Raw genomic sequence first — 27,379 nt, forward strand, 5'->3', positions numbered from 1 at the left:
GTCGCAGGTTCGATTCCCAGGTAGGACACTGCCGTTGTACCCTTGAGCAAGGTACTTAACCGAAATTGCTTCAGTATATATCCAGCTGTATAAATGGATACAATGTAAAAAGTTGTGTAAGTCGCTCTGGATAAGAGCGTCTGCTAAATGCCTGTAATGTAAATGTTATAGGTGTGACCAGAAAAAGAGAAGTTAAGACTTGGTCAGTGGCTGAAACTCAGTTATGTTTATTGATCAGTTCCGGGATTCGATACACAGGACTAGCTAAACCTTTTTCTGTGTACAGTAGTGCTTTTCCCCACGCTCGCCGTATGGCCACGCCCACGTGACACGGAGCTGGCACACTCCACTCACACACACTCGCTCGCTCGCTCTCTTTCTCTCTCTCTCTCTCGCTCTCTCTCCTCTCTCTCTCGGCCAGTCTCACTGGCCCAAGGTAGTAGTAAAGGCAGCCATTGAGAGGGCTTAGAAACCAGCCGTCAGCGCCTCTCTCCTTCACACAGTAACACTGAAACGGGGCGGACACAAACAGGGGGGACCCCACCCAGCATCTGACACCTAAAACCTGGAAGAAAGACAGGAGTGCATCTACCGGTTCCAAAAAAATAAAAACTACCCCCCTTTAGGTAGAGTGTTCAGAGTCCTCTTCTCGCCTCAGCACAACAGGAAGCTTTCCTCATTCTAAAGTTTCCCCACTCTCACAAGCACCAATAGTTCAGCTCTTTTAAGAAAACACTAAAAACAACTTTAAAAGTATGCTTCTCTATCTCCCTTTACTGCAAAAAAAAAAACAAAACAAAACAAAAATGCACATTGCAATAAAAACAGCATAAAAATTTAAAATCAATACAACGACATAATTAAGATCACATGTCATAGCTAGGCATTAATAGAGGTAAATAACAATAATAGTCTTAGCCATTTTATAAGTACATGTAGTTATATATAAGGGAAGGTGGGTTTCGGAACAGGCCAGGGGTCATAACGGTCCGGAGGAATGTTGTTGGCGGTGGAACGGACTTCAGTTGCTTAGAGATGGACCCTTCCGTTATTGCTTCACTTAACTGCCAGTGTTAACAACCGTCCACACACACACACACACGCACACACAGAGAGCCCAGCGCCAATGAATCCAGCAGGCCGTCCAGAGGGCCCACAATGCACCTGGGTTCTGTCCTAGGCCCGCGCGGGTGGCGTCCCGCCGGAGAACGACGGCTTCGGGCTCGACGGGGCGCAGGACGGGGGGCGCGGCGCGGACGAGCGCGCAGGGGAACCGCCCAAAACCTTCGCCGCGCGGGGCCTTCGGGCAGCCAGGTCCAACACTTCAGGGATCAGTCCGTGTGAGCGGCTTGCTGAGGTAAGACGGAGGCAGGCGGGCTCTTTGGCACATACCGAGCGCGTGAGGGTCACAGTCCCCGGGCTGGGGGAGAGCACCGGGGCGGGGGGCTCAGTACATTTCGGGTGCCGGGAAGGACTCTCGCGCCCTCCCGCGTTTTGGGCACGGACACAATGCCACACGTAGGAATCCTGTACCTGTTAAATCCAACAAAATAAAAACAAAAAAAACAAACAAACAAAAAAACTATCCTGCCAAAAACCAGCCCGATTTTTTTTTCCAGCATGGATATGATAAGGGACGCAGCCAAAATGTCCAAATATTGGGCCGTCTGCTGACAGACACCTTGAGAACAGGCAGAAGCACACTCGCACACCACCTCCGCACCTTTGGTCACAGTGTGTCACACGGGCGGCCGATTTTCCTTTTCTCCCAGTTTCCCACAGTAGCAGTACATTCCATTCAGCTCCACGCGCTGAAAACCGAAGTAGAACACATTCAAACGTGCAATAAAACAACGACAGAGGACCAGCGGCTCTCCCCCTGGGGGGGGTTTGCGATGGCTGCGTTTGGTGCTGGGTACAGAAGACCAAACGGGATAACAAGGGCCAAACTTGGCAAAAAAAAACGTCCAGTTCCTCCCCCCCCCTCAAGAACTCCCACTGAAGTTCCCCTGTGCGTTTGAGTAGCTAGCAGGGCCCAACCTCCCAAGGCCCAATTCATCCTCTACATCAGAAATGGGGTGAGACCACAAGTGTTGTGCTTGGCATATTCTCTCTCTCTCTCTCTCTTGCTCACTCACTCTCTCTCTCTCGCTCTCTGTCCATCTTGAGTGGCAGAGCACTGTTTACAAGGACACCATTACGGTAAGGTGCCACAGTTGTCTTTTTTTTTCGGAATAAATACGCAATATACTGTATGTACACATTTTGACCAGGAGACCTTCAGTAAAAGCTGATTTAATTGAGGCCCTTCCTTCACGCGGTTTTAAAGATGGCCGAAGAACGGAAGCCGCCGTGGGGGGGTGCTGACGGAGGCCCTGGCTCACCCTGCCCTGCGGGAGGAGCCCCCCCCCCCCCCGTCTCTGCTCACCCTGCCCTGCTGGAGGAGGACACCCCGCGTCTCTGCAGAGCCACGCGCATACAACAACACCTCTCTTTAAAAAAACAACCTTTTTAAAACAACCGAGAACACGTCAAAGAGCAAAAACAGGGACGTCTGAACGAACGAGGGAAGAGGAGGGAAGGAGAGACGGAGGGAGAGAGACTTCTACACAGCCTGCGCAGGGATGGGGAGCGGGGCAGGCGGGGGCGTGGGGGCGCGGGTGGGGGTGGGGGCGCGGGCGAGGGCGGGGGCGGGGCAGAGGTAAGGGTGGGGGTGGGTGTAGGGGTGGGCGTGGCGGCGGGGGTCGGGGCGGGGGTGGACGCGGGCGTGGGAGTGGGCGTCGGGGTCGGGGTGGAGGTGGAGGTGGGTGTGGGCGTGACTCCCGGGACGGGGGCCGGGGTGGGGACGGCGGGGTCCTCCGGGGCGGGCGTGGCGGGCGTGGCGGGGGGGGGCGCGGGCTTATTGAAGTTGAGATCCAGGATGTGCTGCTGGAGGTGCCTGACCCAGTCCTCCTGGACCGACAGGGGCCCCTGGAACTCCACCTCACAGAACCTGGGGGAAGAGGACAGAGGGCCACTGCAGCGGACGCATCGCCCCACACACATCACACACCCACGGGCCGCTTAATCAAAGCCCCCTTCTGTTATCGGTATTTGGGGAAATCCATAACGAACCGTTCGCATTCTAAGTAATGCAGTGGTCATAAACAATCATAATGATGCCAGACAAGGAACCCTGGCCCTCATTTTAACCTAATCAATGGACTCATCTTCAGCGGGAGAGTCCGATTATCGATTTAGCGCACAGCTGTAAGTATCTGAAACCCATTTCGAAAAAACAGCCAGGGCCATGAATAACGATGGAGCCATTAAAGCACAAAGGGGCCTGTGTTCTCTCCTCTTCAGAGCGGCTCCTGAAGACGGACTGCAGACGGCCAGCGCGCGCACGCCGTAAAGCTGATCGCTCTCAAAAGCGCAAACCCCCCCACCGAGCGAAAATGCGGCATCACAGAAAACCAATCTCAGCTAAATCAAAATGGCAAAAGCCATCGATGTTTTAACTAAAGGCTTCACCCCACAAAAAGCCCCAGGGGGTTACTGCTGAGCTTAACGGTGGCGGGCATTCCAGACTGAACGTGCTATAGCGGGAGCAGCCCTGCAGGGGGCGCCCCCCCGTCTCAGACTCACCTGCATTTGAGCGAGTACACCTTCCCCACCAGCTTGACCAGCGGGGTGGAGGGGGGCTTTGGCACGAGGGCGGGGATGGTGCCGGTCCGGGGGGTCTGCGGGGGTCCCGTCTCCCTCTCGCCGCTTTCCGAGTGGGACGAGTGCTTGGGCGGGCGCCGCTCGAACCCTGCCGAAGCCCCGGGGAGGAGATTTAGCGCCATCTAGTGGACACTTTTTTTTTTTTTTTTACACAAAGCAACTGGGACGCTAGTCTGAGGAAAAAGAGCGACCTAAGACGGCTGCAGCTAGCAGAGAAGGGGGGGCCAGTAGGGGTGTAAATAAGCAGCATGGTAATCGCTACCTGGACGGAGTGTAGCACAGTGGGTAAGGAACTGGGCTTGTAACCGAAAGGTCGCAGGTTCGATTCCCTGGTAAGGACACTGCCGTTGTACCCTTGAGCAAAGGTACTTAACCGGAATTGCTTCAGTATATATCCAGCTGTATAAATGGATGCAATGTAAAATGCTGTGTAAAAGTTGTGTAAGTCGCTCTGGATAAGAGCGTCTGCTAAATGCCTGTAATGTAATGTACCCCAGCAGCGTTCATGGACTGTGTGCTTTGTCTCCTCCTATGAACAGGCCAGGACAGAGATGACTGCAGAGTTAACTGCCAGCGACGGTTTGACTTCTTGCTTTTAGTTATTCTGCCCATAAAAGCTGGCCGTAATTTGCACAAAGACATTCTAAATAAACGTTTGCCTAATTCCACGAGGTGCTATGATGACTTTTCTTCATTTTTGCCAGCCAATGAACTCACATAAGCATTACTGCCACTAGCTTGGATTTGCTCACAACTCTGTTTGTCGAATGTCGCCCTCTTGTGTTCAGGAGCTGTACCATTACATTACATTACAATACAGGCATTTAGCAGACGCTCTTATCCAGAGCGACTTACACAACTTTTTACATATCATTTACATTGTATCCATTTATACAGCTGGATATATACTGAAGCAATGCAGGTTAAGTACCTTGGTACAACGGCAGTGTCCTACCGGAGAATCGAACCTACGACCTTTCGGTTACAAGCCCAGTTCCTTACCCACTGTGCTACACTCCAACCATGCTTTTAGTGTGCTTAACACAGGCTACAAAACCAGAATGGAATTAGAATATTATGGAAATTAGATACTTGTTTTTAGTTCTCATTAGCAGAGTTTCACATATCAAAGAATCATCTTAATATCTGAGTATTTATTTGGATCTCAACTAGCCAATAACACATTATTTATGCGTGCTGAGTGCGTGTGCGTGTGTGCATGCGCTGAGTGAGTGTGTGTGTGTGTGAGAGTGTGTGTGTGTGCGTGCTGAGTGAGTGTGTGTGTGTGTGAGAGTGTGTGTGTGTGCGTGCTGAGTGAATGTGTGTGTGAGTGTGTGTGCGTGCGTGCTGAGTGTGTATGTTAGTGTGAGTATGTGTGTGTGTGTGTGTGTGCGCGCGTGTGCGTGTGTGTGTGTGTGAGTGTGTGTGCGTGCTGAGTGTGTGCGTGCTGTGTGTGCGTACGGGGGGGGGAGAGGGCACTCACCTCTGGGCGAGCGCACGTTGAGCTCGCTGCGGGCCACCTGTGAGTGGGGGAGGGCGGCCTGGCGGGACGCGCCGTGGCCCTGCGGTAAGGAGGAGCCCGCCTCGCCTCGGCCCTGGCCGGCCCGGGACGCCCCCCACGTGCCCCCCGTCACCTCCCGCCCCGCCCGCCGGCCCAGGGGCAGCCCCAGGGAGGGCCGCTGGGACGACGGGGGCTTGGACGCCCCGGGGGACAGGCGGTCCAAATCGGCCGAGGGGGAGGGGGAGGAGCCACACTTCTGCGGCACAGACAGAGAGCGGGGGGGGTGACACGGTGTATCGCCACGGAAACCATACACAGGACAACATCAGCAGAACACTAATCGAGTTCAAACTGAAATACCAGTTAAAAAAAAGTTTTCTAAATGGTAAATGGACTGCATTTATATAGCGCTTTTATCCAAAGCGCTTTACAATTGATGCCTCTCATTCGCCAGAGCAGTTAGGGATTAGGTGTCTTGCTCAAGGACACTTCTACACGCCCAGGGCGGGGTTTGAACCGGCAACCCTCCGACTGCCAGACAATCGGTCTTACCTCCTGAGCTATGTCGCCCAGACTAGCACAAGACTGCATATAACAGGCTGAGAGAGAAAATATTGACTATACAATTGCACTGAAAAGCAGGTAAAGGTAACAGGACCGGCTAAGCGGTGGAGATCCGCTGGTCCCAGGGCCCCAGGCGCTAGACGCTAGCTGCCCCAGGTGCTAGCTGCCCCCGCCGCCCCTCACCTTTTTGGGGAAGGGCCGGTCGCCCTGCAGGTAGCGGCGGTGCATCTCGGCCACCTTGTGCGGCTTGCTGCGCATCCAGGCGCTCAGCGTCTCGATGGGGGAGCCGTTCACGCACCACTCCGTCACGCCGAACTGCCGCAGGTGGGCCCGGGCGTGGCTGGCCAGCGCCTTGCGGTTCTCGAAGTAGAACCCGCACAGCTCGCAGCTGGCGTCCGAGGCTGGGGGAGAGGAGCGCTTCAGCGTTAGCCTTCCATTACACTACATTACATTACATTACACTACATTACACTACATTACATTACACTACATTACATTACATTACATTACATTACACTACATTACATTACATTACACTACACTACATTACATTACACTACACTACACTACACTACACTACACTACACTACACTACATTACATTACACTACACTACATTACACTACACTACACTACATTACATTACACTACATTACACTACACTACATTACATTACATTACACTACATTACATTACATTACACTACATTACACTACATTACACTACACTACACTACATTACACTACATTACACTACACTACATTACACTACATTACACTACACTACATTACACTACACTACATTACACTACATTACACTACACTACATTACATTACACTACATTACACTACATTACATTACATTACACTACACTACATTACACTACACTACATTACACTACACTACATTACATTACACTACACTACACTACACTACATTACATTACACTACATTACATTACACTACACTACACTACACTACACTACATTACACTACATCACTACATTTACATTACACTACACTTACTACACTACACTACACTACATTACATTACACTACACTACCTACACTACACTACATACACTACACTACATTACACTACACTACACTACATTACATTACACTACATTACACTACATTACACTACACACTACTACACTACATTACACTACACTACATACATTACATTACACTACATACATACATTACACTACATTACACTACACTACACTACACTAACTACACTACATACACTACACTACACTACATTACACTACACTACACTACACTACATTACACTACACTACATTACACTACACTACATTACACTACATACATACACTACACTACATTACATACATTACACTACATAACACTACAATACACTACAATACACTACACTACATTACACTACACTACATTACACTACATTACATCACTATACACTACATACATTACACTACACTACACTACATTACACTACACTACTACATTACACTACACTACACACTTACATACATTACACTACACTACATTACACTACATACATAACATTACACTACACTACATTACACTACATACATTACACTACACTACATTACACTACATTACACTACACAATACATACATTACATTACACTAACATTACATTACACTACATTACACTACACTTACACTACATACTACTACTACTACATTACATACATTACACTACATTACACTACTACACTACATTACACTACATACATCATACATATACACTTACACTACATACATTACACTACACTACACTACCAACTACATTACATTACACTACATTACACTACACTACATTACATACAACATACATACATTACTACACCATTACACTACACTACATTACACTACATTACATTACATTACACTACATCTACCACTACATACATACACTACACTACATTACACTACATTACACTACACACATTACAGATTGCATACATTATCAACTTACACTACACACAACAGTTATAACACATAACCAGGAACAAGCACTGACGAACCCGAGAGAGACGTACCGTCCAAGTGCAGGAACAACCGCATAGTTCAACTGACCTACAGGTTAACGATTAACACTAACACATACGAACCAAAAACGCAGTCTACGAAAATAAGCAGTAGTTAAGACAGTTAATGCACCTAAGTCACCTACGAAACAGCTGCCTAGTTACAACCCTAAGCTTACAGTCATTTACAGGGGGGTAGGGAGGGATGGGGAGAGGTGCAGCCTGAAGAGGTGAGCCTTCCGTCACACACAGAGGAACAAGCGCCACCAGGACCGTGCGCGCGTGCGCCAAGACTGGCTCACCTGCGTGGGACGTCCCGTACTTGTCCGGGGAGGACTTCCCCTTGAAGGAGAAATCCAGCGGCGGGGTGGAGAAGGTTTTGGGCGACGGCCTCTCGTGGGACTGGCCCTCGTCCGCCAGCGGCCTCTTCCCCAGCTGGGACGCCGCGCCCAGGAAGCCGCCGCCGCCGCCCCCCTTGCCCCCGCCGAGCGGGGACAGGGAGAGGGACGCCCCCCCGAGGCCCTGCTTCAGGAGGCGCGACCCCGAGTGCAGCATGCTGACGGGCGACTTGCGGGAGAACTTGGGGGACAGGTAGCCCAGCTCCTCCCAGGCGGGGCCGCCGCCCCCCAGGCCGGGCTCCTTCTTCACCTGTCCCGCGGGGGCGGCGCCCTTCTTGCGCATGAGCTCCCGCAGCGTGTCGATGGGCGAGCCGTTCACCGACCACTCGGTGATGCCCAGCTGGCGCAGGTGGGAGCGGGCGTGGCTGGACAGGCCCTTGCGGTTCTCGAAGTACTCCCCGCAGAACTCGCAGCGGATGTCCCGCGTGGGCTCGGGCTCAGGGGCGGCTGGCGGGACGGGACGGGGGGGGGGGGGGGGGAGAGAACCCAGTTACATCACAAAACAATAAATGGTAACTTTCACTTTCATTGTTATGGAAATGAGTACCTTGGATTCGCATTGGGAAGCTGCAGGTAAATTACAAGCCACATCAGCAGTAACATTATGAGCTGTCATATGTGGACGTGATGAGGCGTATCAGTGCTGTTATTTACGCCTTATGAAATACGCCTCATTCCTTCATGGAATGACCCTCATTAATTCATCATACCGGCAAAAAAATCCAACGGCCCATAAGAAGCTAGACACCATAACAAATGTACAGGGTTACCGGCAGGAGGTCATTGAGAGGCCCACAGGAGCATTCTAAGAACGTCGCGTGAGGGAAGAGTTCGGTCAAAGGAACCGGCACGGTGCGGGACGGTCCCGACTCACCCAGGTTGAGGGGCAGGATGCCGTCGGAGCCGCGCCAGCCCGGCGAGAGGGCCTCGGGCGCGTAACCCGCCATGCCCGCCGCCCCCCCCTCGCCCGCCATGCCCAGCTCCAGCTGCACCGGCTCGGGCTTGGGCTTGGCGGGCAGCCGCGACGCCGCCATGCCGCCGCCCATCTTGCGGGCGGTGGGCTGGTGCGGCTGGCCCGGGCCGAAGGGGTGGCGCTTGACCAGGCCGGGCGAGGCGGGGGAGGAGGCCGGGGAGCGGGGGGACGTGGGGGAGGCGGGCGGCGACTTGAGGGGCCGCAGGGGGAGGGCGCAGGGCAGCCCCCGCCGGGTGATCAGGTCCCGCAGGGTGTCGATGGGCGAGCCGTTCACCGACCACTCGGTGATGCCCAGCTGGCGCAGGTGCGAGCGGGCGTGGCTCGACAGGCCCTTGCGGTTCTCAAAGTACTCCCCGCAGAACTCGCAGCCGATCTCCTTCAGCGGTTCGCCTGCGGGACAGGGGAGGAGGCCACCTTACACAAAGACACTTCTTTAGCAAAAAGAGGCATAAAGCAGCAGTTTCACCCCCCAAGTCATAATAAGAAGCACTCCACTGTACAACTGCAAGAAAACGTTCGCAAACCCTTTGGAACCACCTGGATTTCTGCATTAACTGCTCATTAAATGTGGTCTGATCTTCACACTAATAATACAAAAACAATCAGCTTAAACGAACAAATGATTGTACTTCTTGTCAATACTGAACGCGTCATTTAAACATTCACAGTCTTGGTTGGAAAAAGTACGTGAACCTCTAGGCTAATGAGTTCGCCAAAAGCTAACAGGAGTCCAAACAATGAGATAAGACTGAAGGTGTGGGTTTCCTGCCCTATACAAAGGCACACAAAGTTTGATCACACAAAGCCCGCATTTATAAAAAAAAAACATCTGTTCATGTGAACCATGTCCTGAACAAAACTATTTTAGGACCTCAGAAGAATAGTACAGATGGGTGGAAAAGGTTATAAAAGCATTTCTAAAGGCCCGGGTGTTCATCAATCCACAAAAGGACAAGCTGTGTACAAATGGAGGAATTTAATCCTGCAAAAACATGGCAAGAGCGCAGGATGCAGTGCTGAAGCAGGTGAAGAAGAACCCTAGGGTAACGGTAAAGGACCTGAAGAAATCTCCTGAACTAAAGACTAAAGTCTCTGTTCATGTGTCCACTGTAAGAAAAAGCATTAAACAAGAATGGTATTCATGGGAGGACACCACGGAGGAAACCACTGCTCTCCAAAAAACACACATGCTGCACGTCTCAAGTTTCCAAAGGACCACCTGAGAGTTCCACAAGGCTTCTGGGACGATGTTCTATGACCGGATGATACAAAAGTTTCACTTTTTGGCAGAAATGCACAGCAACACTCTTGTTTGGAGGGAAAAAGCACTGCTCGCTCAACACCAAAACATCAGCTCAGCTGTGGAGCGTGGTGGAGGGAGCAAGGCCTGAACAGCTTGCAATCACTGAGGGAACAAAGAATTCAAAAATTGTTTCAAGAATTTTTTCAGCAGAATTTCAGGGTAGTTGTCCGTCACCAGAAGCTTCATATAAGTTTGGTGATGCCAAAAGACCTAATGACCTAAACACATAAGTAAATCAACCACAGAATGGTTTGAACGGAAGAAAATTAATGTCTTGGAATGGCCAAGTCGAAGTGCAGACCTTAACCCAAATGACATGTTGGGGCGTGACCTGAAGAGGGCTGTTCATACAAGAAATCTAAGAAATATCAATGAACGGAAGCGGTTTTGTAAGGAGGAATGGTCTAAAATTCCTCCTAATCATTTGTACAATTCTGATCGGCGGCTAATGGAACATTTGTTGTAGGTTATTGCTGCTAAAGAGGTCCTATCAGTTACTAGATACAGAGGTTGACATACTTTTTCCAGCCTGAACTGTGAATGTTTAGACAATGTGTACAGTATTACATTACAGGCATTTAGCAGACGCTCTTATCCAGAGCGACTTACACAACTTTTACATAGCATTTTACATTGTATCCATTTACACAGCTGGATATATACTGAAGCAATGCAGGTTAAGTACCTTGCTCAAGGGTACAACGACAGTGTCCTACCCGAGAATCGAACCTGCAACCTTTCGGTTACAAGCCCAGTTCCTTACCCACTGTGCCACACTACACAGTAAAGACATGAAGAGTGCAACTGACTGTGTGTTATCTGTTTAAGGAGAATGTGTGTGTCTAGTATTGAGACTTGGGTACAGCACATTTAATGAGTAATTAATGTAGAAATTCAGGTAATTCCAAATGGTTCACACACTTTTTCTTGTAACTGTTATGTCAGGTTCATCATTTGCCCACGCAGGCACACTAAACCCACTGTCTTTTTTTTTTTACCGTTTAGTTCCGTCAGATATCTAGTTTTTAAGATCACCTTTGAGAGACAGACAGTATGATTTGATCAGGCTCATAGTCCACTTTGTGGTTGAATGGACTGCTCTCGGTTTGACCTGAGCAAGGAATGCGGTCTGTATCTCTCTTCTCCCCCTCCACAAACACCGGAAGAAACATCCTTGGGGCAGTTAAAAGTCTTATCTGCGTACCCAAACCCAGGGGTGTCCTGTCCTGGAGAGTTTTGTTACCCTATTTAGAAACAGAGCATACCAGAACCATTGGGGGTTAGCGGCCCCGCATGGCCACAGAATGCCACAAGGACAACGGGTTTCTTTATGATTTTATGTTTGAATTCCAATCTGTGACATACAATTGAAATCATCGATTTAAAGTTTTAATGTCTAAATAGACATTTGCCGTGGAAGCCTGCCCAGTTGGAATTTACATTTTTAAAAGCAGCTCCAGTTTAAAGCAGACACCAACGCGGTGCGATTTGAATTTGTCACATGGAAAATATTTCACCTGAAGGTGGAATTTAACCATGGTTGGATTTAACCATTATTTGTTTGCAACTGTCACCGCTGATGTTAGAAGCAGAAGCAAGCTTCCATTTTAATAGAGGTACTCAACAGCTGGATTACTAGCATACTGGTCTCGTTATAAAAAGGCTAAAACCATGAACTGTTTGATAATATAGTGCTTAGCCCTGCTTCCAACATTATAAGGCAACTTAAATATGTCAGCTTTAAGATAAGCCAATCCTTTTCTGCCTTTCTTCCACACCTCACCCAATCAGCCCAACCATCCTCCCCTGATCTTTCATTAAGTACGTACGGGCCAGGAGAAGAGGGGGTGTTCATAAAATGTGGGCCTTTCTTCCACTTTGTCGCTTGTCATCAGCCACTTCACATCAGTCACAGAGGATATCAGGGGCTGGCTTCTGCTGCTGCCATCTAGGGAATTGAAACCTTGCATCTGAGCTGGTGTTTCTTGCTGTTTTTGGTGTGAACAGGGTCTGACATTTTGGGTCTTGCAGCTCATGTAGTATTTTTACATTTTTATTCTGGGTTTTTTGGAATTTTATGCAGAACATTCTTGAGGTTTTTGAACGTTGACCTTGATTTAATCTTGGGAGCATCTTGGGGAAATACAAGCTGTAATTTTGTATCTCCTTTCATTAATTTCTTTTGCGACAAACAAAATAAGGGCGTTAGCTGTTAAAACTACCGAAAAAGTGAACATATTTTACTCACTTCCCCCGAGAGTTTTGCGATGTACTCAGAACCAGGCAGCCGAGAACTCACCATGAGTGATTGGCGTCAGCTCGCCGCCACTCAAACGGAAGACCTGCAGGCCCGCCCTCTCGGCGGCGGTGGGCTTGTACCGCTTGCTGGGGGGGGGAGACAGGAGCGGAGAAGACGGGGCGCCCTTGGAGCCCGAGCCTCCTTCCGCCGAGGCGCCCTTGTAGAGCCCGGGAGAGGGGGAGGAGACCGGCCGCTTAGCGGAGGAAGAGGAGGCGGAGGGAGGGGTCAAGCCAGAAGCCAGGTCCTCCAGCTCCTCGGAGTCCTCGGGCTGCAGCGAGCCGGCCCGGTGCTTGAAGTCGTCCGTGTGGATCAGCTGGTTGAGATAGTCGATGGGGGAGCCCTTGGTCTCGGCGTCCACCACCCCGAAGTGGCGCAGGTGGGCGCGGGCGTGGCTGGAGAGGCCTTTGCGCGTTTCGAACCAGGCGCCGCACAGCTGGCACACAATGTCCTTGCTGGCGTCCACGTCCATTGCTGAAAGGAGAGAGAGACCGCTTGCGTTGTGCAATCAACAGAAAATGCCATCTGCACTGTGGGGGATGGGGAAAGTAAGACTTCCAGTTAGACGAACCCAGCCTTCTATTGTATCTAGGACACACGATACATTACATATCAACAGCTACACTGAAACACCCACTCACTTGGAACAAAAAGTTGCAACACACAAAGAGGGCGAGCAAGTACACAAAACAGAGCAGGATGGACCCGTGTGTCCACGGCACCGATCCTCCGATCCCTTACTTAGGTTGAGGGGGGCGTCCGTCTCCTGCGGGGCCCAGAAAGGCTTGGCGGAGGCGGGAGGGGCGCCGGAGGGCGAGGCGGTCTTCCCGCCGCCGGGCTTGGGGTCCAAGGAGCGGAGGGGCGAGGAGGCGGGCAGGAGGGAGGAGATGGGGGCCTTCCGCAGCAGCGGGGAGGCCGAGCGGGCGTTCCCCAGGGCGGCGGGGGAGGAGGAGCGGCTGGAGGAGGCGGCCGCCTTGGCGCGGGAGGGAGCGGCCAGGGGGGACAGCGGGGAGGGCTTCCTCTCCGCGACCGCCGCTTTGGCTCCTCCGAGCTTGGGCCCGGGCTCCTTTCGGGAGGAAGGGCTCCCCGGGGGTGGCTTCTTGGCCGCGGAGGGGTGCGGAGGCTCGGGGAAGCAGCGCCCGTCCCGCTCCTTGATGAGCTGGTACAGGAGGTCGATGGGCGCCCCGCTGCTCTCGGACACCCCGATGCCCAGCTGACGGAGGTGCGAGCGGGCGTGGCTGGACAGGCCCCGCCTGGTCTCGAACGGAGCCCCGCACACCTCACACTGCAGCAGGCCGGTGGCTAGAGGGGGAGGGAGGGGCGAAACGCAGGACACGGCAGAAAAGAGCAGCAGTGAGAGTCTATCGAGGAGCACAAGTCCTAACACATTCATTTGTTCGTGATTTCATCTGAGAAGTGCGCGCACCCGCTCAGATTTACACTGCTAATCCCCAAACAACACACCTCCAGTCGCCACCGTCATCCTCAAATGCTTCCCCATTAATCCAAACCAAAGAGAACCCTATGAACACTTCCCCTTCACTTTTTTCTTCCCTTCTGTTCCATTTTCTTTACGGAGCTGAAAATTCCAGCTGGGACCAGAAGGGATTCTACCGCGGCAGTAGCTGGTCTGTGGTTGGGCAAAGCTGGTGCACTAGCTGACTATAGGCTGGTAAGGTTTTGAACAGCTGGCTGGCCAGCAAAAACAAGGCAGAACTGCTGAAAACACAGCTTAAAGAAGTTCACATTATATTACATTTATTTAGCAGACGCTTTTATCCAAAGTGACGTACAAAAGTGCATGCCAAAGGTCACTGGAACAACTACAAAACGCAGGTTCAATAAGGTACAATACTCATTTTGTACAGCTATTCATAGCCAAGAACACAAAGTCCAGTTCACAGAGTGAACATTATTCTGACCTAACCTATGCTAAGTCAAACTAGGGGGAAGTACAAGCAACCTCAGGCAGCTTTGAGCTGCTATTTTCAGCAGAGTGATGATGATGTATTTCTTCCTACTTTAAGTGAGATCACATAATAATCTGCCCTTCTCTCCCCAGGCCTTACGTGTAATCCTCTCTCCCTGCTTTCTCTCTCTAGCTCGCTCGCTCACCCTTGCTGTCCGGTTCGTCCCTGGGGCTGCCAGGGTCCATGCGCTTGTTCCCAGAATCTGAAGGAACCACACTCTTCCTCCCAGAGCCTGCTGTCACTCCTTCCACTGTGGGCATCTTGTCTTCCTGCACACCTGAAATATAAACCGGTAGAATTGCACATGTGACGCGGAACAGCCACATGCACGTCTCATATCGATGGCGAATGCTGCCAATCAAAATATTTGTGGTACATTTACATTTTTTGACCATGTTGCAAACAAGTTTTTCAAGCTACTACTTAAACATTTGTTTCTGTGAACGCACGCTGAAGTGTATACATTCATAAACCATGACAAAAAATGTTTGAATAAGCTTATGGAAAATTTAAACAAAATTCTTTACTTGTCTGATGTTTAGCCTTAAACAGCCCGCCAAATTAGCATAAACTAGCGATTGTTTAATCTAGTGTGATACAGTCTGAATTAGACAAACAGTGAGAACTTCACATGACTGACACCAATAGTAAGTCAACCTCATTCGGTCGAAAAGTCACAAGTTTTTATTTTGATTAATGTTAGTAGCGGTATCCTTACTATACAATCCTGACGACACAAATGTGCATCGTCACAAAATGGTAATTGGACAGCTATAACAAGAAACAGTCTTAAGTTATTTAAATGTTCGCTAAATTAGCAGTAAGCAGCATCGCAACTTGAAGTAGCAGAAGTTTCAACGCATCAATGAATTTAAATGAAAAGCAGCCACTCTTCGCTGATCGACAACTAGTATATATTGGCAAGCTAGCTTACAGCTATGTTAACTAACGTTAGCCTGCCAGAAAAGGCAGTGTTGACCGCATATTTCCTTACTAATCAGCTATGCTAACCCGGTGCACACACAATGAAAAATGGCATAGGACAAAAGGAAATTACGGATATGGGACTGGTAGATCTAGCTCTACGTGTAACGACTTCTAGCTCGCTACAAATCGATAACGAGTAATTACTGTAATTTGAAATGGCCTCTTACGACTGGGCTTTGATAACTGGCACCGGCTAACGTCACTACTACTAACATACTATTGTAATACATTATACGTTCCTTGAATGTGTATCGATCTTAATGAGCAATAACTAGCAGCCTCACGTTGCCTTTAAAAATAAAGCACAGATATGCAAGGCTGGTTGCCGAACGTATCGGCTGGCTTTTTACTCACCGTTGAGGAGTAGCACGGTACCGGATTCCGCCCCGCTCGTACCAGATAGTTCTGCTATTGTTTGTGTCTGCGGTGAGGTGGAAGCGGCCATTTTGCCGAGTCCACATGCATCGCAAAATTAAGGCGTGACCAATCGAGCTAAGGGCGGTGACGATAACGCTCGACACAGCTAATCGACTGTAGACACTACACACATAAATAAAACCATGTCTAGATCATCTGTCACACAATCACGCTAATTTTCAGTTTTATACGTTACCCTAACATATGCGCTACTCGCGAAAACTGTAATCAGTAATATTGCAATCCTAGTATATTTTTAAAGACACAATTATGCGTTTTCTGATCCACTGCAAGTACATATGATTTTAATATATTGCTGTATAAAGATGAACGTCATTTAATGCAAAATTATTTATTAAAGCTGCTACTAATGTTGCACACTAATGTTGTTTTGACGGTGTCTGCTGTGTCAAACTACCTTTCTAGGGAAAATATGTGCTGTGATTTGATTTAGCGTCCATTGCACACATTACATTATAGAGATGGCTCCCTGTATTCACGGTACCCGCTTTACAGGCATTTAATGTGACTTTCAATATGAGGCCATATCCGAGTCATTCGGATTTGTAATGTTACTTTACCTGGATTTTGTGCGACACACACTATCACTGTTAGCACAAAGTTATTTGCGATCTACTGAGCACCATCAACCTTCAAATATTTACATGCTGCCAGTTACATTTTTTTAAAAGTTATTTTAAAACTCATATAAGGATAGAAACACACAAACACTCTTGTTCTCATACATCCCTTTCAAATACGCCCTTGCAAATGGTGACCTGACACCTGACATTTTAAAGGCAGCAGGAGGGCTTCCGCGGCTCACCTTGCGTTTGAGCCAGAGGCGCCGGAGACGACGGCGGCAGGGGGGGCACGGCGCGGTCCGCAGCCCCGCCCCGGCTGACCGCCAGCTCCTCGTCCTCAGAGTCGGGGTCGGGGTCCGTGGCGGGGCTGCGCGGGGGCGCGGTGGGAAGCACCAGGTCGGGCCGGCTGGAGAAGAGCTCCCGCAGGATGTTGATGGGCGACACGGTGACCTCCCAGTTGGTGATGCCGAAGTCGCGGAGGTGGGCGCGGGCGTGGCTGGACAGGCCGGCCCGGGTGTCGAAGCCGGCGCTGCAGAACTCGCAGCGCATCAGGCTGAAGGTGTCGGGGTCAAAGTTGGCCACTGCACGGAGAGGAAGAGGAAGGTCAGGCTACAGGAAGCGGAATATCACAATTTTCGTTATCATCACCACCCTGGCCTTTTCTTTCGTCTCTTTTAAGTCTTCTCTTTCTCTTCTCCAGAGTCGTCTACCAGACACAAGAAACTGAATCTCAGCCCACTTTCCTTCAGGTAACCTGTTTGGCATTTTTTGTATCACTGTTACAGATGTTTGAAGGCTTTTAAATCTTAAAATCTCCCCTGAATCAATAGTGGAAGTCGCAGCAGTAAGTGCCGATGAACATGATCAGGCGGTCCAAACTGGGGGAGCATTAAAAAAAATAAACAAGAATCACGTTGGCAGTGATTCTCAGCCCTCAGCCATTTCCTCTTCACGAGATCTGCATTCTCTCCTCACCTTCCTTACCTTTTTTCCTCTTTTTTTGGTAAGAGAACTTCCTTTCAATGGCATTGACCTCCTCGGGGGAAATGAAATGGCGCACGTTGTAGCTGACGCCCACTCGATTGAGGTGGCCCCTCACGTGATTGGCCAGGCCGATGCCATTGTGGAAACGATCGGGGCAATACGGGCACTTCCTCTCGACGTTCTTCAGCATCCCCACCCCTTCCCCGACCTCCTCCTCCTCCTCTGACAGGAAGAGATTCCCCTCGTCGTCTTCGTCATTGTCCTCGTCCTCGTAATTTTCTTCGTCGTCATCCTCTTTTACCACGGGACAGGCTACGTTGTCTTCCGGAAAGGGACGGAAGTTTCCTAAACGAGAGAAAAAGGGTGCAGTGAGGTGACTGTTTTTCTAACTTTGTTCTGAGCAAAGACAACGGAAGATTTAATGGAGGGAGGCAATGGGAATGACAGACAGGAACACAATACTACGTTAGACATAAGAAAATAACAACTGATCCATGAAAATGTAACTGATTTTCATTGTTTTATGGGGGAGGGAGCAAGGAGTAAAGTGCTTGTGTGATGCGTCACTGTCCTGTCACGTTAAGGTCATTTTGGCGGCATGGCCTTAATGGTCATAACTGTCACTCACCCGCTGCCCTGACCCTCTCCCCAAATCCGGGAACTGGGGAGGGAGCTCGGGGACTGAAGTGGAAGGGCTCAATGAGGACGAGGGGCAGCATGTGCCTGAGCTGGGTCTGCTGCCCCTCCGTCAGCCCCAGGCTCTCTGCCGCCCCCCGAAGGCCGTCTGAGAAACTGCGCTTCAGCTGCAAGGCGAGGGCAGGCACCTCCTTTGAGCCTGCAGCAGAGGCAAGGGCAAGCGGGGTCAGTCACACGGGGTGGGGGTGGGGGGGGGGTGGGTGTCCCGGGTGGGGCGTCCAGATCGACCGCACACGCGTGCAGTAAAGCTGGACGACTTGGAAACCCAGCAGTTTCACCTCAGATCACCTCCAGGTAATTCCGGTCTATCCATCACATCAGGGAGGGTGAAGAGCGAGGGTGAGCGCAAGCAGTATGGAGCAGGAGTTTAGGGGCCCCAGGTAAATGACGGGAAGGACCGCAGCTTCTGAGCAGGAGCCTGCCGCCGTACCCACGGGCAAGGCACCGAAATGCTTCTATGATTATGCGTGTTTCGCTGCAAGGGGATTGTGTGTACAACGCATCTCCAGCCTGCATAAGCACTTAAGGGAAAGATTCATTTACACTGCCAATGACCTGTAGCTTAAGGTTAAAGACCAACTCTTGTTCAGTTTGCCTCTGTGCACTGGAAGTCAATAAAATGGGTTAAAAAATGGGTTAAAATATACAGATGCTGCAATGCACACAGATAACAGGATCTAAAGCCGTGCAAACAAAGGAGATAAAATTAAATGTGACACACACATTTAGGTTTATATTTACTACAAATATGATTGCACATGCACCGAGTTCACTTTCGGAACTTTTTCAATAATATTCTGATTGAGTGGGGAATATTATTGCTCATGAAAATGCGCTGAATTATGGCCATGGGACTGTTCGTTCACTGTTCAGACACTGCACACTTCCTCAAACACAGCTGACACTGAGGCCAGGCATTTCTATCTGAGCACCGATGTGCAGTAACACGCTCATTTGGCTGCTTTGGGAGCCCGTGTGTAGCTCACCGGTGCTGAGCTCCGACTGTCTGTCCTCAGATAGGAGGCCACGGCAGGACAGCAGGCCTTACCTGGATCGGCACTGAGCTGCTGGCTCTTCTGGGCTACCTGGTCCTCGTTTTGGTCCCATTTCCGCGCCCCGCCCGTCGCCGAAGGCAGTGGGGAGGGGCTCGGCAGGGGCGACGCCGAGGGCGGCCCTTCCCTCCAGGCCCCGCCCCTCCCCGCCCTCCGGTTGCCGATGCTCTTGAAGGCCACGTCCCTCCGGCGCGGTCCCGCGGGGGGGGTCACGGGAGGGCGGGGCGGGGAAGGCCGGGGGCGGGGCAGGCAGGGGCGGCCCCCCTTGACGGCCGTGCCCAGGCGCAGGCCGAGCGTCCCGCGGCCCGCCGGCGAGGAGGCGGGGCTACGCGAGCGCCGCGGGGGGAAGGGCTCGTCCCCGGGGCGCGGCGGCGGCGGGAGGGAGGGGTTGAGGAAGTCGCGGCTGGTCCCCGGGCGGCCCTCCTCCCGCGGCTCCTCCTCCTCCTCCTCGTCCTCCTCCCAGGCCGCGGGCCAGGAGGGGTGGGACAGGAGCAGGTGCTCCCGGAGGGCGGTGGGGCTGGAGGCCCGGAAGCTGCAGAGCTCGCAGGGGAGCGGGGGGGAGGGGCGGAGCGGGCCGGCGGGGCCCGGCGGCGGCTGCGCGGTCGGCCCCCGCGCGCGCTGGCTGTTGCGCTCTTTGATGTGCATCTTGGCGTGCTCCACGTACACGCGCGACGAGTCCGTGCCGAACCGGCACTTGGGGCACCGGAGCCGGGGCGGGGCCGAGACCGCGCCCCCCGTCTCCGCGGCCGCCCCCCCCGGCTCCCCCGCCCCCTTCCCGCCCTCGTTCAGCTTGCCGATCTCCTCCAGGATCTTCTGCCGCGACTCCTCGTGCTGCCGCCGGTGCTCCGCCAGGGCCGGCCGGTCCTCCAGCTCCCAGCCGCACTCCGCGCACTGGAACCGCCCTGCCACCCCCGCCCCGCCCCCGCCCCGCCCGCTCTCCTCCTCGCCCCGCCTCCTCTGCGCCCCGCTCTGCCAGTGCTGGTGCATGTGCTCCTGCAGGTGGACCTGCTTCTTGAAGTAAATGCTACATTCCACGCAGGTGAACACCTCCTGGCGGAGCGCTCCTTCCTCCTCCCTCGGGCCGTCGCTCGCCGCTTCCTGTTCCGGGTCCCTCCCCGCGCCTCCGTTCCCGCCCTCCTCCGCGAACTCAAAGACCCCGCCCCCGACCTCCGCGAGCAGGTCTCCCCTGGCCTTCGGGGGGCTGCCCTTGGGCCTCTTCCACAGGGCCAGGGGCGTGGCCAGCTGGGCGCCCAGGCCGGAGAAGGGCTTGAGCAGGGCCCTCTTCCTCTTGCGGCGCTGGGTGAAGGTGCAGTGTGCCCAGGGTGCCGGGGGCGGGCTCTCTGGGTCCGAGTCCCCGGGGAAGCTGTACACGTCCAGAACCGGCTCCGGCTCCTCCTCCCTCCCCTGCTGTCCATCCCTCTCTCCCTCTTCCTTTCGGCACCCGTCCTTTGGTTTAGCCTCTGACAACGGCGGCTCAGGAGACGCTTTCTCTGTAAACTCTCTGCCACCATTTTCTTCAGCTGAGGAGGGGGGGGGGGAAGAGGAAGTATGCTGAACAATCCTGTGACACCACTGATGATGAGACTATAAATCAGAGGCTAATTAATTCACATGCTAGCGCGTCTAGCATATGCAGACTGACACTAAGCCGGGTATTAGCGACACGGTCACCCCCCGCCCCCCCCTCCCCCGAGTACTCACAGTCTGGTGAGCTGGGTTGTGCGGTCTTTGGCTCATCTGCTTGTGTGCTGGCCCCGCCTTGGTCCTGCCCATCCACTGGGCTGAGCGGGTCACTCTCTGGGATTAAGTGCTGTAGTTTTTCAGGTGCTTTGTCACCCTCACCGTCAGCTCTGGAGAGAGGGGAGCAATAGGGAGAAGGTGGAAGGGGGTGGGGGGGAGGTGGTTAGATAATTACAATTACAAAAATAAGTTTCACCCCCGCAGCACATTGCTGATTTGGACAAATAGATAATCTGGACAGATGAGGACACATGGGCTGAACAGGTGTGGCTCGGTCTGCCTCACTTGCCACTGAGTCTTTAAAAACTGAGATCTCTGTATCACTGCAGACATCGCTTTCCCACTTCTATGCATCTCATCCGCTGTGGATCTTTGCATCCTCTACGCCTCTTACTCTCTCTCTCTCCCTCTGTCCTCTGCTCTCTCTCCCTCTTTCCTCTGTTCTCTCTCCCTCTCTCTCTACCTCTCTCCTCTGCTCTCTCTCTACCTCTCTCCTCTGCTCTCTCTACCTCTCTCCTCTGCTCTCTCTCTACCTCTCTCCTCTGCTCTCTCTACCTCTCTCCTCTGTTCTCTCTCCCTCTCTCCCTCTTTCTTCCACTCTCTCTCTCTCTCTACCTCTCTCCTCTGCTCTCCCTCTCTCTCTACCTCTTTCCTCTGCTCTCTCTCTCTCTCTCTCTCTCTCTCTCTCTCTCTCTCACCTTTCTTGCCTGTGTCCTGAGGCGGGGGATCCGGGGCTGTGAGCTGCCAGACCGTGAGGGTTAGAAAAGTGCTGTAGCTCCTCCTCTGACACAACACACGACAACAGAGACAAACAGCAACATCAACATCAACAGCAACAGCAACGGCAACAACGGTCACGCCATGGGCACGGCACTCACAGGCACAACGCACTGGAAGAACAGGGAGTCGAGCGGGCTACGGAAACGCCGGGCGCGGCTCGACCTGGGAGCAGCCCGCACTAGCGCGGACGTACCGCGGCCTATTGGCCACAGGTATTTCTGAGGGTAGAACCTGAGCGTTAGCATCTACGGAAGGTCGTTTCCAGGCAGCGCACACACGTAAAACGCATCCTTCATCCTGGCTGTTACTGCCTCAGCCCAAATTTTTGATGTTGAATCACGTTTGTGGAATGGCTTCTAGTTATACTTTTCTTTAGGCAGCAACATATCAAGCTTTATGCTGCTACCAAATAATGATTAGATTATATAAATTATTCTGCATATTACTTATTTAAAAATGTAAACATACATAGCCAGAAAATCTTACAGCATTTACACATTTTTTTACATACTTATTATTATTATTACAGGCATTTAGCAGACACTAAATCCAGAGCGACTTACATTGTATCCATTTATACAGCTGGATATATACGGAAGCAATGCAGGTTAAGTACGTTGCTCAAGGGTACAACGGCAGTGTCCTACCCAGGAATCGAACCTAACACCTTTGGGTTACAAGCCCAGTTCCTTACCCACTACACTACACTGCTGCCCTACTTAAGACATCCATACTGTCAACATCTCATGCAATATGTGTGGTGTAACACAAAGCAACTTACAGTGTCTCAAATTATAATATCAAAAGTTTTTAAAAGAACTCTTTTAAAAACTGAATTGCTCAAGTCCTTTCGCAAAACAATTCAGCAAACCAGAAATTATGAAGACACTAACACTTCATTTCATAATAGTGTTTCAGACAATGAGAAAGTGTGCAACTGTTTTAAAGCTGAACCTGGATATAAAGAGTACTTGAAATAAATTTGGCATGCAGTATTTCCAAATACACATTTTTCAATCTCAGGAAAGTATTTTAAACTTTTCACATTTATAATAATGAATAAGTACAAACACAATTTGAACATTTACACATCTATGTTTATGGATTACACAATACACCCTCCCCTGCAAGTTTACAGTCATAACAGTAAGGGTTTAATCTGTGAAGAAAGCACCAGATAATGAATGGAAGCTGCATGTGCAAAATATCACCTTAAAGTCTTTGAAATATAAATAAAACGTACTTGTCAATATGTGTATATTTTTACACAGCATTTGAAATTTCTAACATTTTTCCAAAAAATTTACTAAAGTTCAAAAAACCGTTTTCATTGAAAATAAAATAAAAAAATCACTGTATGTTAATTTATACAAAAATATGTTCATATTACCCAGGTCTGTTTAACTCTCATACTTGCTAGCTAGCATACACAAGTAAGATCAGTTTAATCAGCCCGAGGACAGTGGTTCTCAACCCTGATACTGGAAAGCCACAAAAACTGAATAACCATTTCAGACCCACAGAACTGGGCGAGTTGACCACGTAAACAACAAGTTTAACTGATCAGTTCTGTGCTGACCAGACCTGGGTCAACGTATTTGTTTTGGATTCAAATACTTTTCTACGCTACTGATCTTGTCTGGTGTGTTGGAACCAATGAAATACTCTCAAAAAGTGCAAACCCCGCCTTCTGGTCATAATTGGCGGGCTCAGTTACACCAGGCAAGATCAATAGAGCACAGAAAAGTATTTGAATCCAAAACAAATACGTATTTAACCCAGGTCTGGTGCTGACACTGTGGCTCTCCAGGACCAGGAGTGAAGAATACCTCCCAAGATGAAAACTTAATAAAAAATTAGCATTTTTTGATAAAAATTAGCAGCGACTGTAAATACACTGCAACACATGCAGCCTTTCATACACCTCTGCTGTAATTTTGCTATATGAAATCACCGGGTACTCCGGTTTCCTCCCACAGTCCAAAGACATGCAGGTTAGGTTAACTGGAGGGTCTAAATTGCCCCTGGGTGTACTCCTGCCGTTGCCCTTGACCAAGGCACTGGCCTCGGAACTGTCGGTCCCCAGGCGCTGCACTGTGGCTGCCCACTGCTCCTAAGTAATTAGGATGGGTTAAATGCAGAGGAAGAACTTCACTGTATGTACATGCATATGCACGTGACAAATAAAGCCTTCTCTCCTTCTTCTTGAAATCACACCTCTCTCAAAATGAAGTCCCTGCTTTGGAATCTATTCTTCCCACTAATATATGTATGAGGAGTCCAACTGAAGTTATTTGTCTCTCAGCCCTACGGGGCTCTCAATAAATTTCTCTGTCGTAATAAGACAACACTGACAACACGTTTCAAATGAAGCAGCACAAAGAATCACAGGTGACATTCGATACAGGTATGAATTTAACAAAAATTGGTGTATTCCTCAGCTTCTGAGGGCAAATGCAGCTACACCCTAAGGCAGAAAACACTGTACTTCACATCAGCAATGTCGAAGCGCTCATACTGTGCCCTTCAATGTATACGGAGTATCAATTGCGCCCCCAATTTTGTTTGATTCAGGAACTAGCGCTTGTGAGCATAACAGACACTAGAGGGCGCTATATTTGCAAACTGGCCAAATGCCTCTACACGTCCAAGTGAGAGTCTACAACCCTGGTTCTGGAGAGCCACAGGGTCTGCTGGTTTCTGATTTCACCTTATAATCAGCAGCCAATTCAGACACAAGCGGCTAAATCTGTAATCGCCTGCGTAAAATGAATCAATGAAGAGCTGAGCAGGAAGTAAAAACCAGCACACCTCGAGGCTCTCCAGGGATCAAGTGCTTCAAGTTGTAGTGTCTTTGGTTTCGCTGCAACGAGCGCTGCTCTGGCAACACTACACAGAAACGCGCTTTCCGAAAAAGGGGATTAAAAATGATCACCATCTAGGGTTTCCTTTTCGGAGTCGGAGTCCCAGGCCAGGGAGGAGGGAAAGGCTGAGGGCCGAGGGCTCCTCTGTGCGGTCCCCCCTGATCCTGTCCTGGAGGAGGAGTCCCCCGTCCCCTCCCCAATTCCGTCCCACGGGCCCCAACTGTCCGCGTGCTCCCCCCTCGCCACTGGAGAGCAGGAGCTCTGTGGAGGACAACGACACACAGGGGCGCTTCACACCCGCGAATCACCTCCGCCATCGCGGCGAACACAGGAGACAGGAAAGCAGCACCGAAACTCAGGGCTTCGACAGAAACGAACAGAAAGAACGTTACTCGTCACAGTGGTACTGTGTGTGTGTGTGTGTGTGTGTGTGTGTGTTCGGAGTAACAGGATGTAGGACAGCGTTCTTTGTCCTCTTCCCCCTTCCTTCCCCTCACCTGTAAGGTGCTGTGAAGGTGGGTTGGGGACTCTGGGTTCTGGGGAGAGGATGACAGTGGGTCCAGGGGCACTGTCTTTAAAGTGGGAGGATCCCAGGAGGGGGAGGGGGAGCTCTCTCCTGGTTCCATGGTCCCCGAAGTCCGTAGTCCACCAACCTGCTCCTGTCCCTACATAGCAAATGACCCCCTCAGCCACTGAACAGACACACAGAAACACAAGTTATGTCCGACTGCACATTGCCAGGTAATCGCCTCCTGTGCTCCCTCCCTGAAGACATTTCATTCCAGACACAATGAACGCTCAGACAGATTCACTCTTATCTTTGACTCAAATGGCGGAGCTGTTATGAAATGCGCTTGCGAAACGCCACTGATCTCTGTGGAGCAGATATGCAGGTAGTAAGTAGAGCACCTGTAAAACAAAGGGGTACTTTGTACAGATTTAAGAAGTAATTTAGGATCAGAATGTAGGTTTCAAAAGACTGGTACACTTGAGATTAGCCGTGAAAACAGCAACAGAAATCAGCATTATGATGACTGATTGCAAAATGTTTCTGTAATTTATGATTACAAAATGGTGACTTGTGAAATCACCTCAAGATAATCTTGGTTCTGCCACCTTAAAGAAGCCCACTGTAAATTAACTGTTTTTTTTATATTTAAAAGTCGTTTTTTGATTTGTACTTTGGAAAATAACATTCATAATAGCACGCATTGATTTGGCGTTTTAGGAAATATTATCACATGATTTCAAAATGCATTATTCATGTTCACCTGATAGTCCAATGGACAGTATCTAGGAATAAGTACTTCTGCCATCAAGCTAGTGTTTGTCCAGTATGTACATTTTATCACCTGCTCAACCTGACCAAATTTGCCACTACAGTACTTCTGTCAAATGTCACCAGTAAATATGTATTTCAGAATACTACAATCACAGCCATTTCAAATCAGAGCACAACACAATTATCTACTTCAAAATTTTAAAAGGTTTATGGCACTGAAACTATAATTAAACTGCGAGACAGGACCTGGTGTTGCCAAGTCTTTACTCTTTGGAAGCATGAGCTCTATCTCTATTGGGAGATACTGGAGGTAGGTACCCAAATACTAATGGTGTGCAATAACAACCTTTGCAACAAGCAGAAAGTGACTGGAACTTCACACATATGCAGGAGCTCTTCACCCCACCTCGTCTGATTATTTACATGCAGAGGAATGTGAAGTTCCATCACTAGGCACAGACAATCTACTGCACTTCATCCAGTCTTTGAAACAGACATAATGTATTTTGGGTCACTGTCTTAATCAACGTGTTAGTGCTTGTAACTATAATGAAACAATCAATCAACTGGGAATACTGAACATCAACTCGGGGAAGAAAAAAACTAAATTAATGCACATGTCCAGACTGTAAATGATGAAAGCAAAGGCAGCAAGATAGCATAACAACAGCTACTGTGTAGCACAAGCTACCTAACTAGCTTCGTCCCAGTGCAGCTAGCTGGCTAGCTGTCTCGCAAAGACTAGAAAGCTCTTTGTATTCAACAGAAAAAGCGTTGCACGGTGATTTTAATTCAAAAACCCAGAACCGTCCAGTTAACCTACACCTTTACAAACGTCGCGATTTTGGCGTATGTGATGCTTTTAGTTAGTTAGCGTCCAAAGCGCTCCTTGCTGACGGTGTTGTCAAAGTACTCACGGAGAATGGCCTGGCTTGCCTGCCGTTCGAGGTGAGCTCCTGGGCCGTTTAGGCGCCGTGCTGCATGTTTTTACTGGTGTGTATGGTTGTTTATGTCAGTACGTGTGTATGTGCGTTGACTTGCTCCGTGTGTGTCGCTGTTTTTTTAGCTGTCACACCGGGGTGCGTTCTCTTTCGCACGCGCTTCGCGGAGCCGAGACGCGCGACTCCATTACTTTCCACTGCAGCCAGGGCAGGCCACGGCTAGCTGCGTGACATCAGCAGGTGATAGGGGAGGGGTACAGAGAGCGCGGGACAGTTCTGTCTGCCATATTGAGTGTGGCAA

At 50.3% G+C, this 27,379-nt stretch overlaps 1 protein-coding gene across 4 annotated transcripts; it reads right to left on the bottom strand.

Annotated features, from left to right (window-relative positions):
• Positions 1 to 203: 203 nt before the first annotated feature.
• On the bottom strand, positions 204 to 27,344 carry wiza (WIZ zinc finger a). 4 transcript variants are annotated; one of them, XM_064324080.1, is made up of 18 exons: positions 27,055 to 27,344; positions 25,353 to 25,520; positions 24,927 to 25,116; positions 21,910 to 21,994; positions 21,173 to 21,321; positions 19,468 to 20,991; positions 18,352 to 18,558; positions 17,715 to 18,068; positions 16,982 to 17,320; positions 14,897 to 15,028; positions 13,523 to 14,083; positions 12,785 to 13,255; positions 9,084 to 9,572; positions 8,114 to 8,656; positions 5,954 to 6,171; positions 5,189 to 5,462; positions 3,628 to 3,793; positions 204 to 2,992 (listed from the first exon to the last, which is right to left on the bottom strand). In XM_064324080.1, exons 2-18 carry the CDS (start codon positions 25,479 to 25,481, stop codon positions 2,512 to 2,514), a joined length of 6,312 nt encoding a protein of 2,103 aa, XP_064180150.1. In that variant the 5' UTR covers positions 25,482 to 25,520; positions 27,055 to 27,344; the 3' UTR covers positions 204 to 2,511. The 4 variants fall into 4 exon arrangements, with proteins under 4 accessions (XP_064180150.1, XP_064180149.1, XP_064180151.1 ...); XM_064324079.1 differs by having other exon boundaries at positions 25,353 to 25,547; XM_064324081.1 differs by having other exon boundaries at positions 17,724 to 18,068; positions 25,353 to 25,547; positions 27,055 to 27,343.
• Between the last annotated feature and the right edge of the window lie 35 nt (positions 27,345 to 27,379).

Source organism: Anguilla rostrata, chromosome 2, assembly GCF_018555375.3.
Source record: "Anguilla rostrata isolate EN2019 chromosome 2, ASM1855537v3, whole genome shotgun sequence".
NCBI lineage: Eukaryota > Metazoa > Chordata > Actinopteri > Anguilliformes > Anguillidae > Anguilla > Anguilla rostrata.

Excerpts from the sequence above, each read along its gene's own strand:
- wiza (XM_064324080.1), bottom strand. The coding sequence starts at position 25,481 with ATGGAACCAGGAGAGAGCTCCCCCTCCCCCTCCTGGGATCCTCCCACT. Across the intron at positions 18,559-19,467 it reads GCAGCTCAGTGCCGATCCAG|GCTCAAAGGAGGTGCCTGCC; the intron begins GTAAGGCCTGCT and ends CCTCTGCTGCAG. Across the intron at positions 5,463-5,953 it reads ACCGGCCCTTCCCCAAAAAG|AAGTGTGGCTCCTCCCCCTC; the intron begins GTGAGGGGCGGC and ends TCTGTGCCGCAG.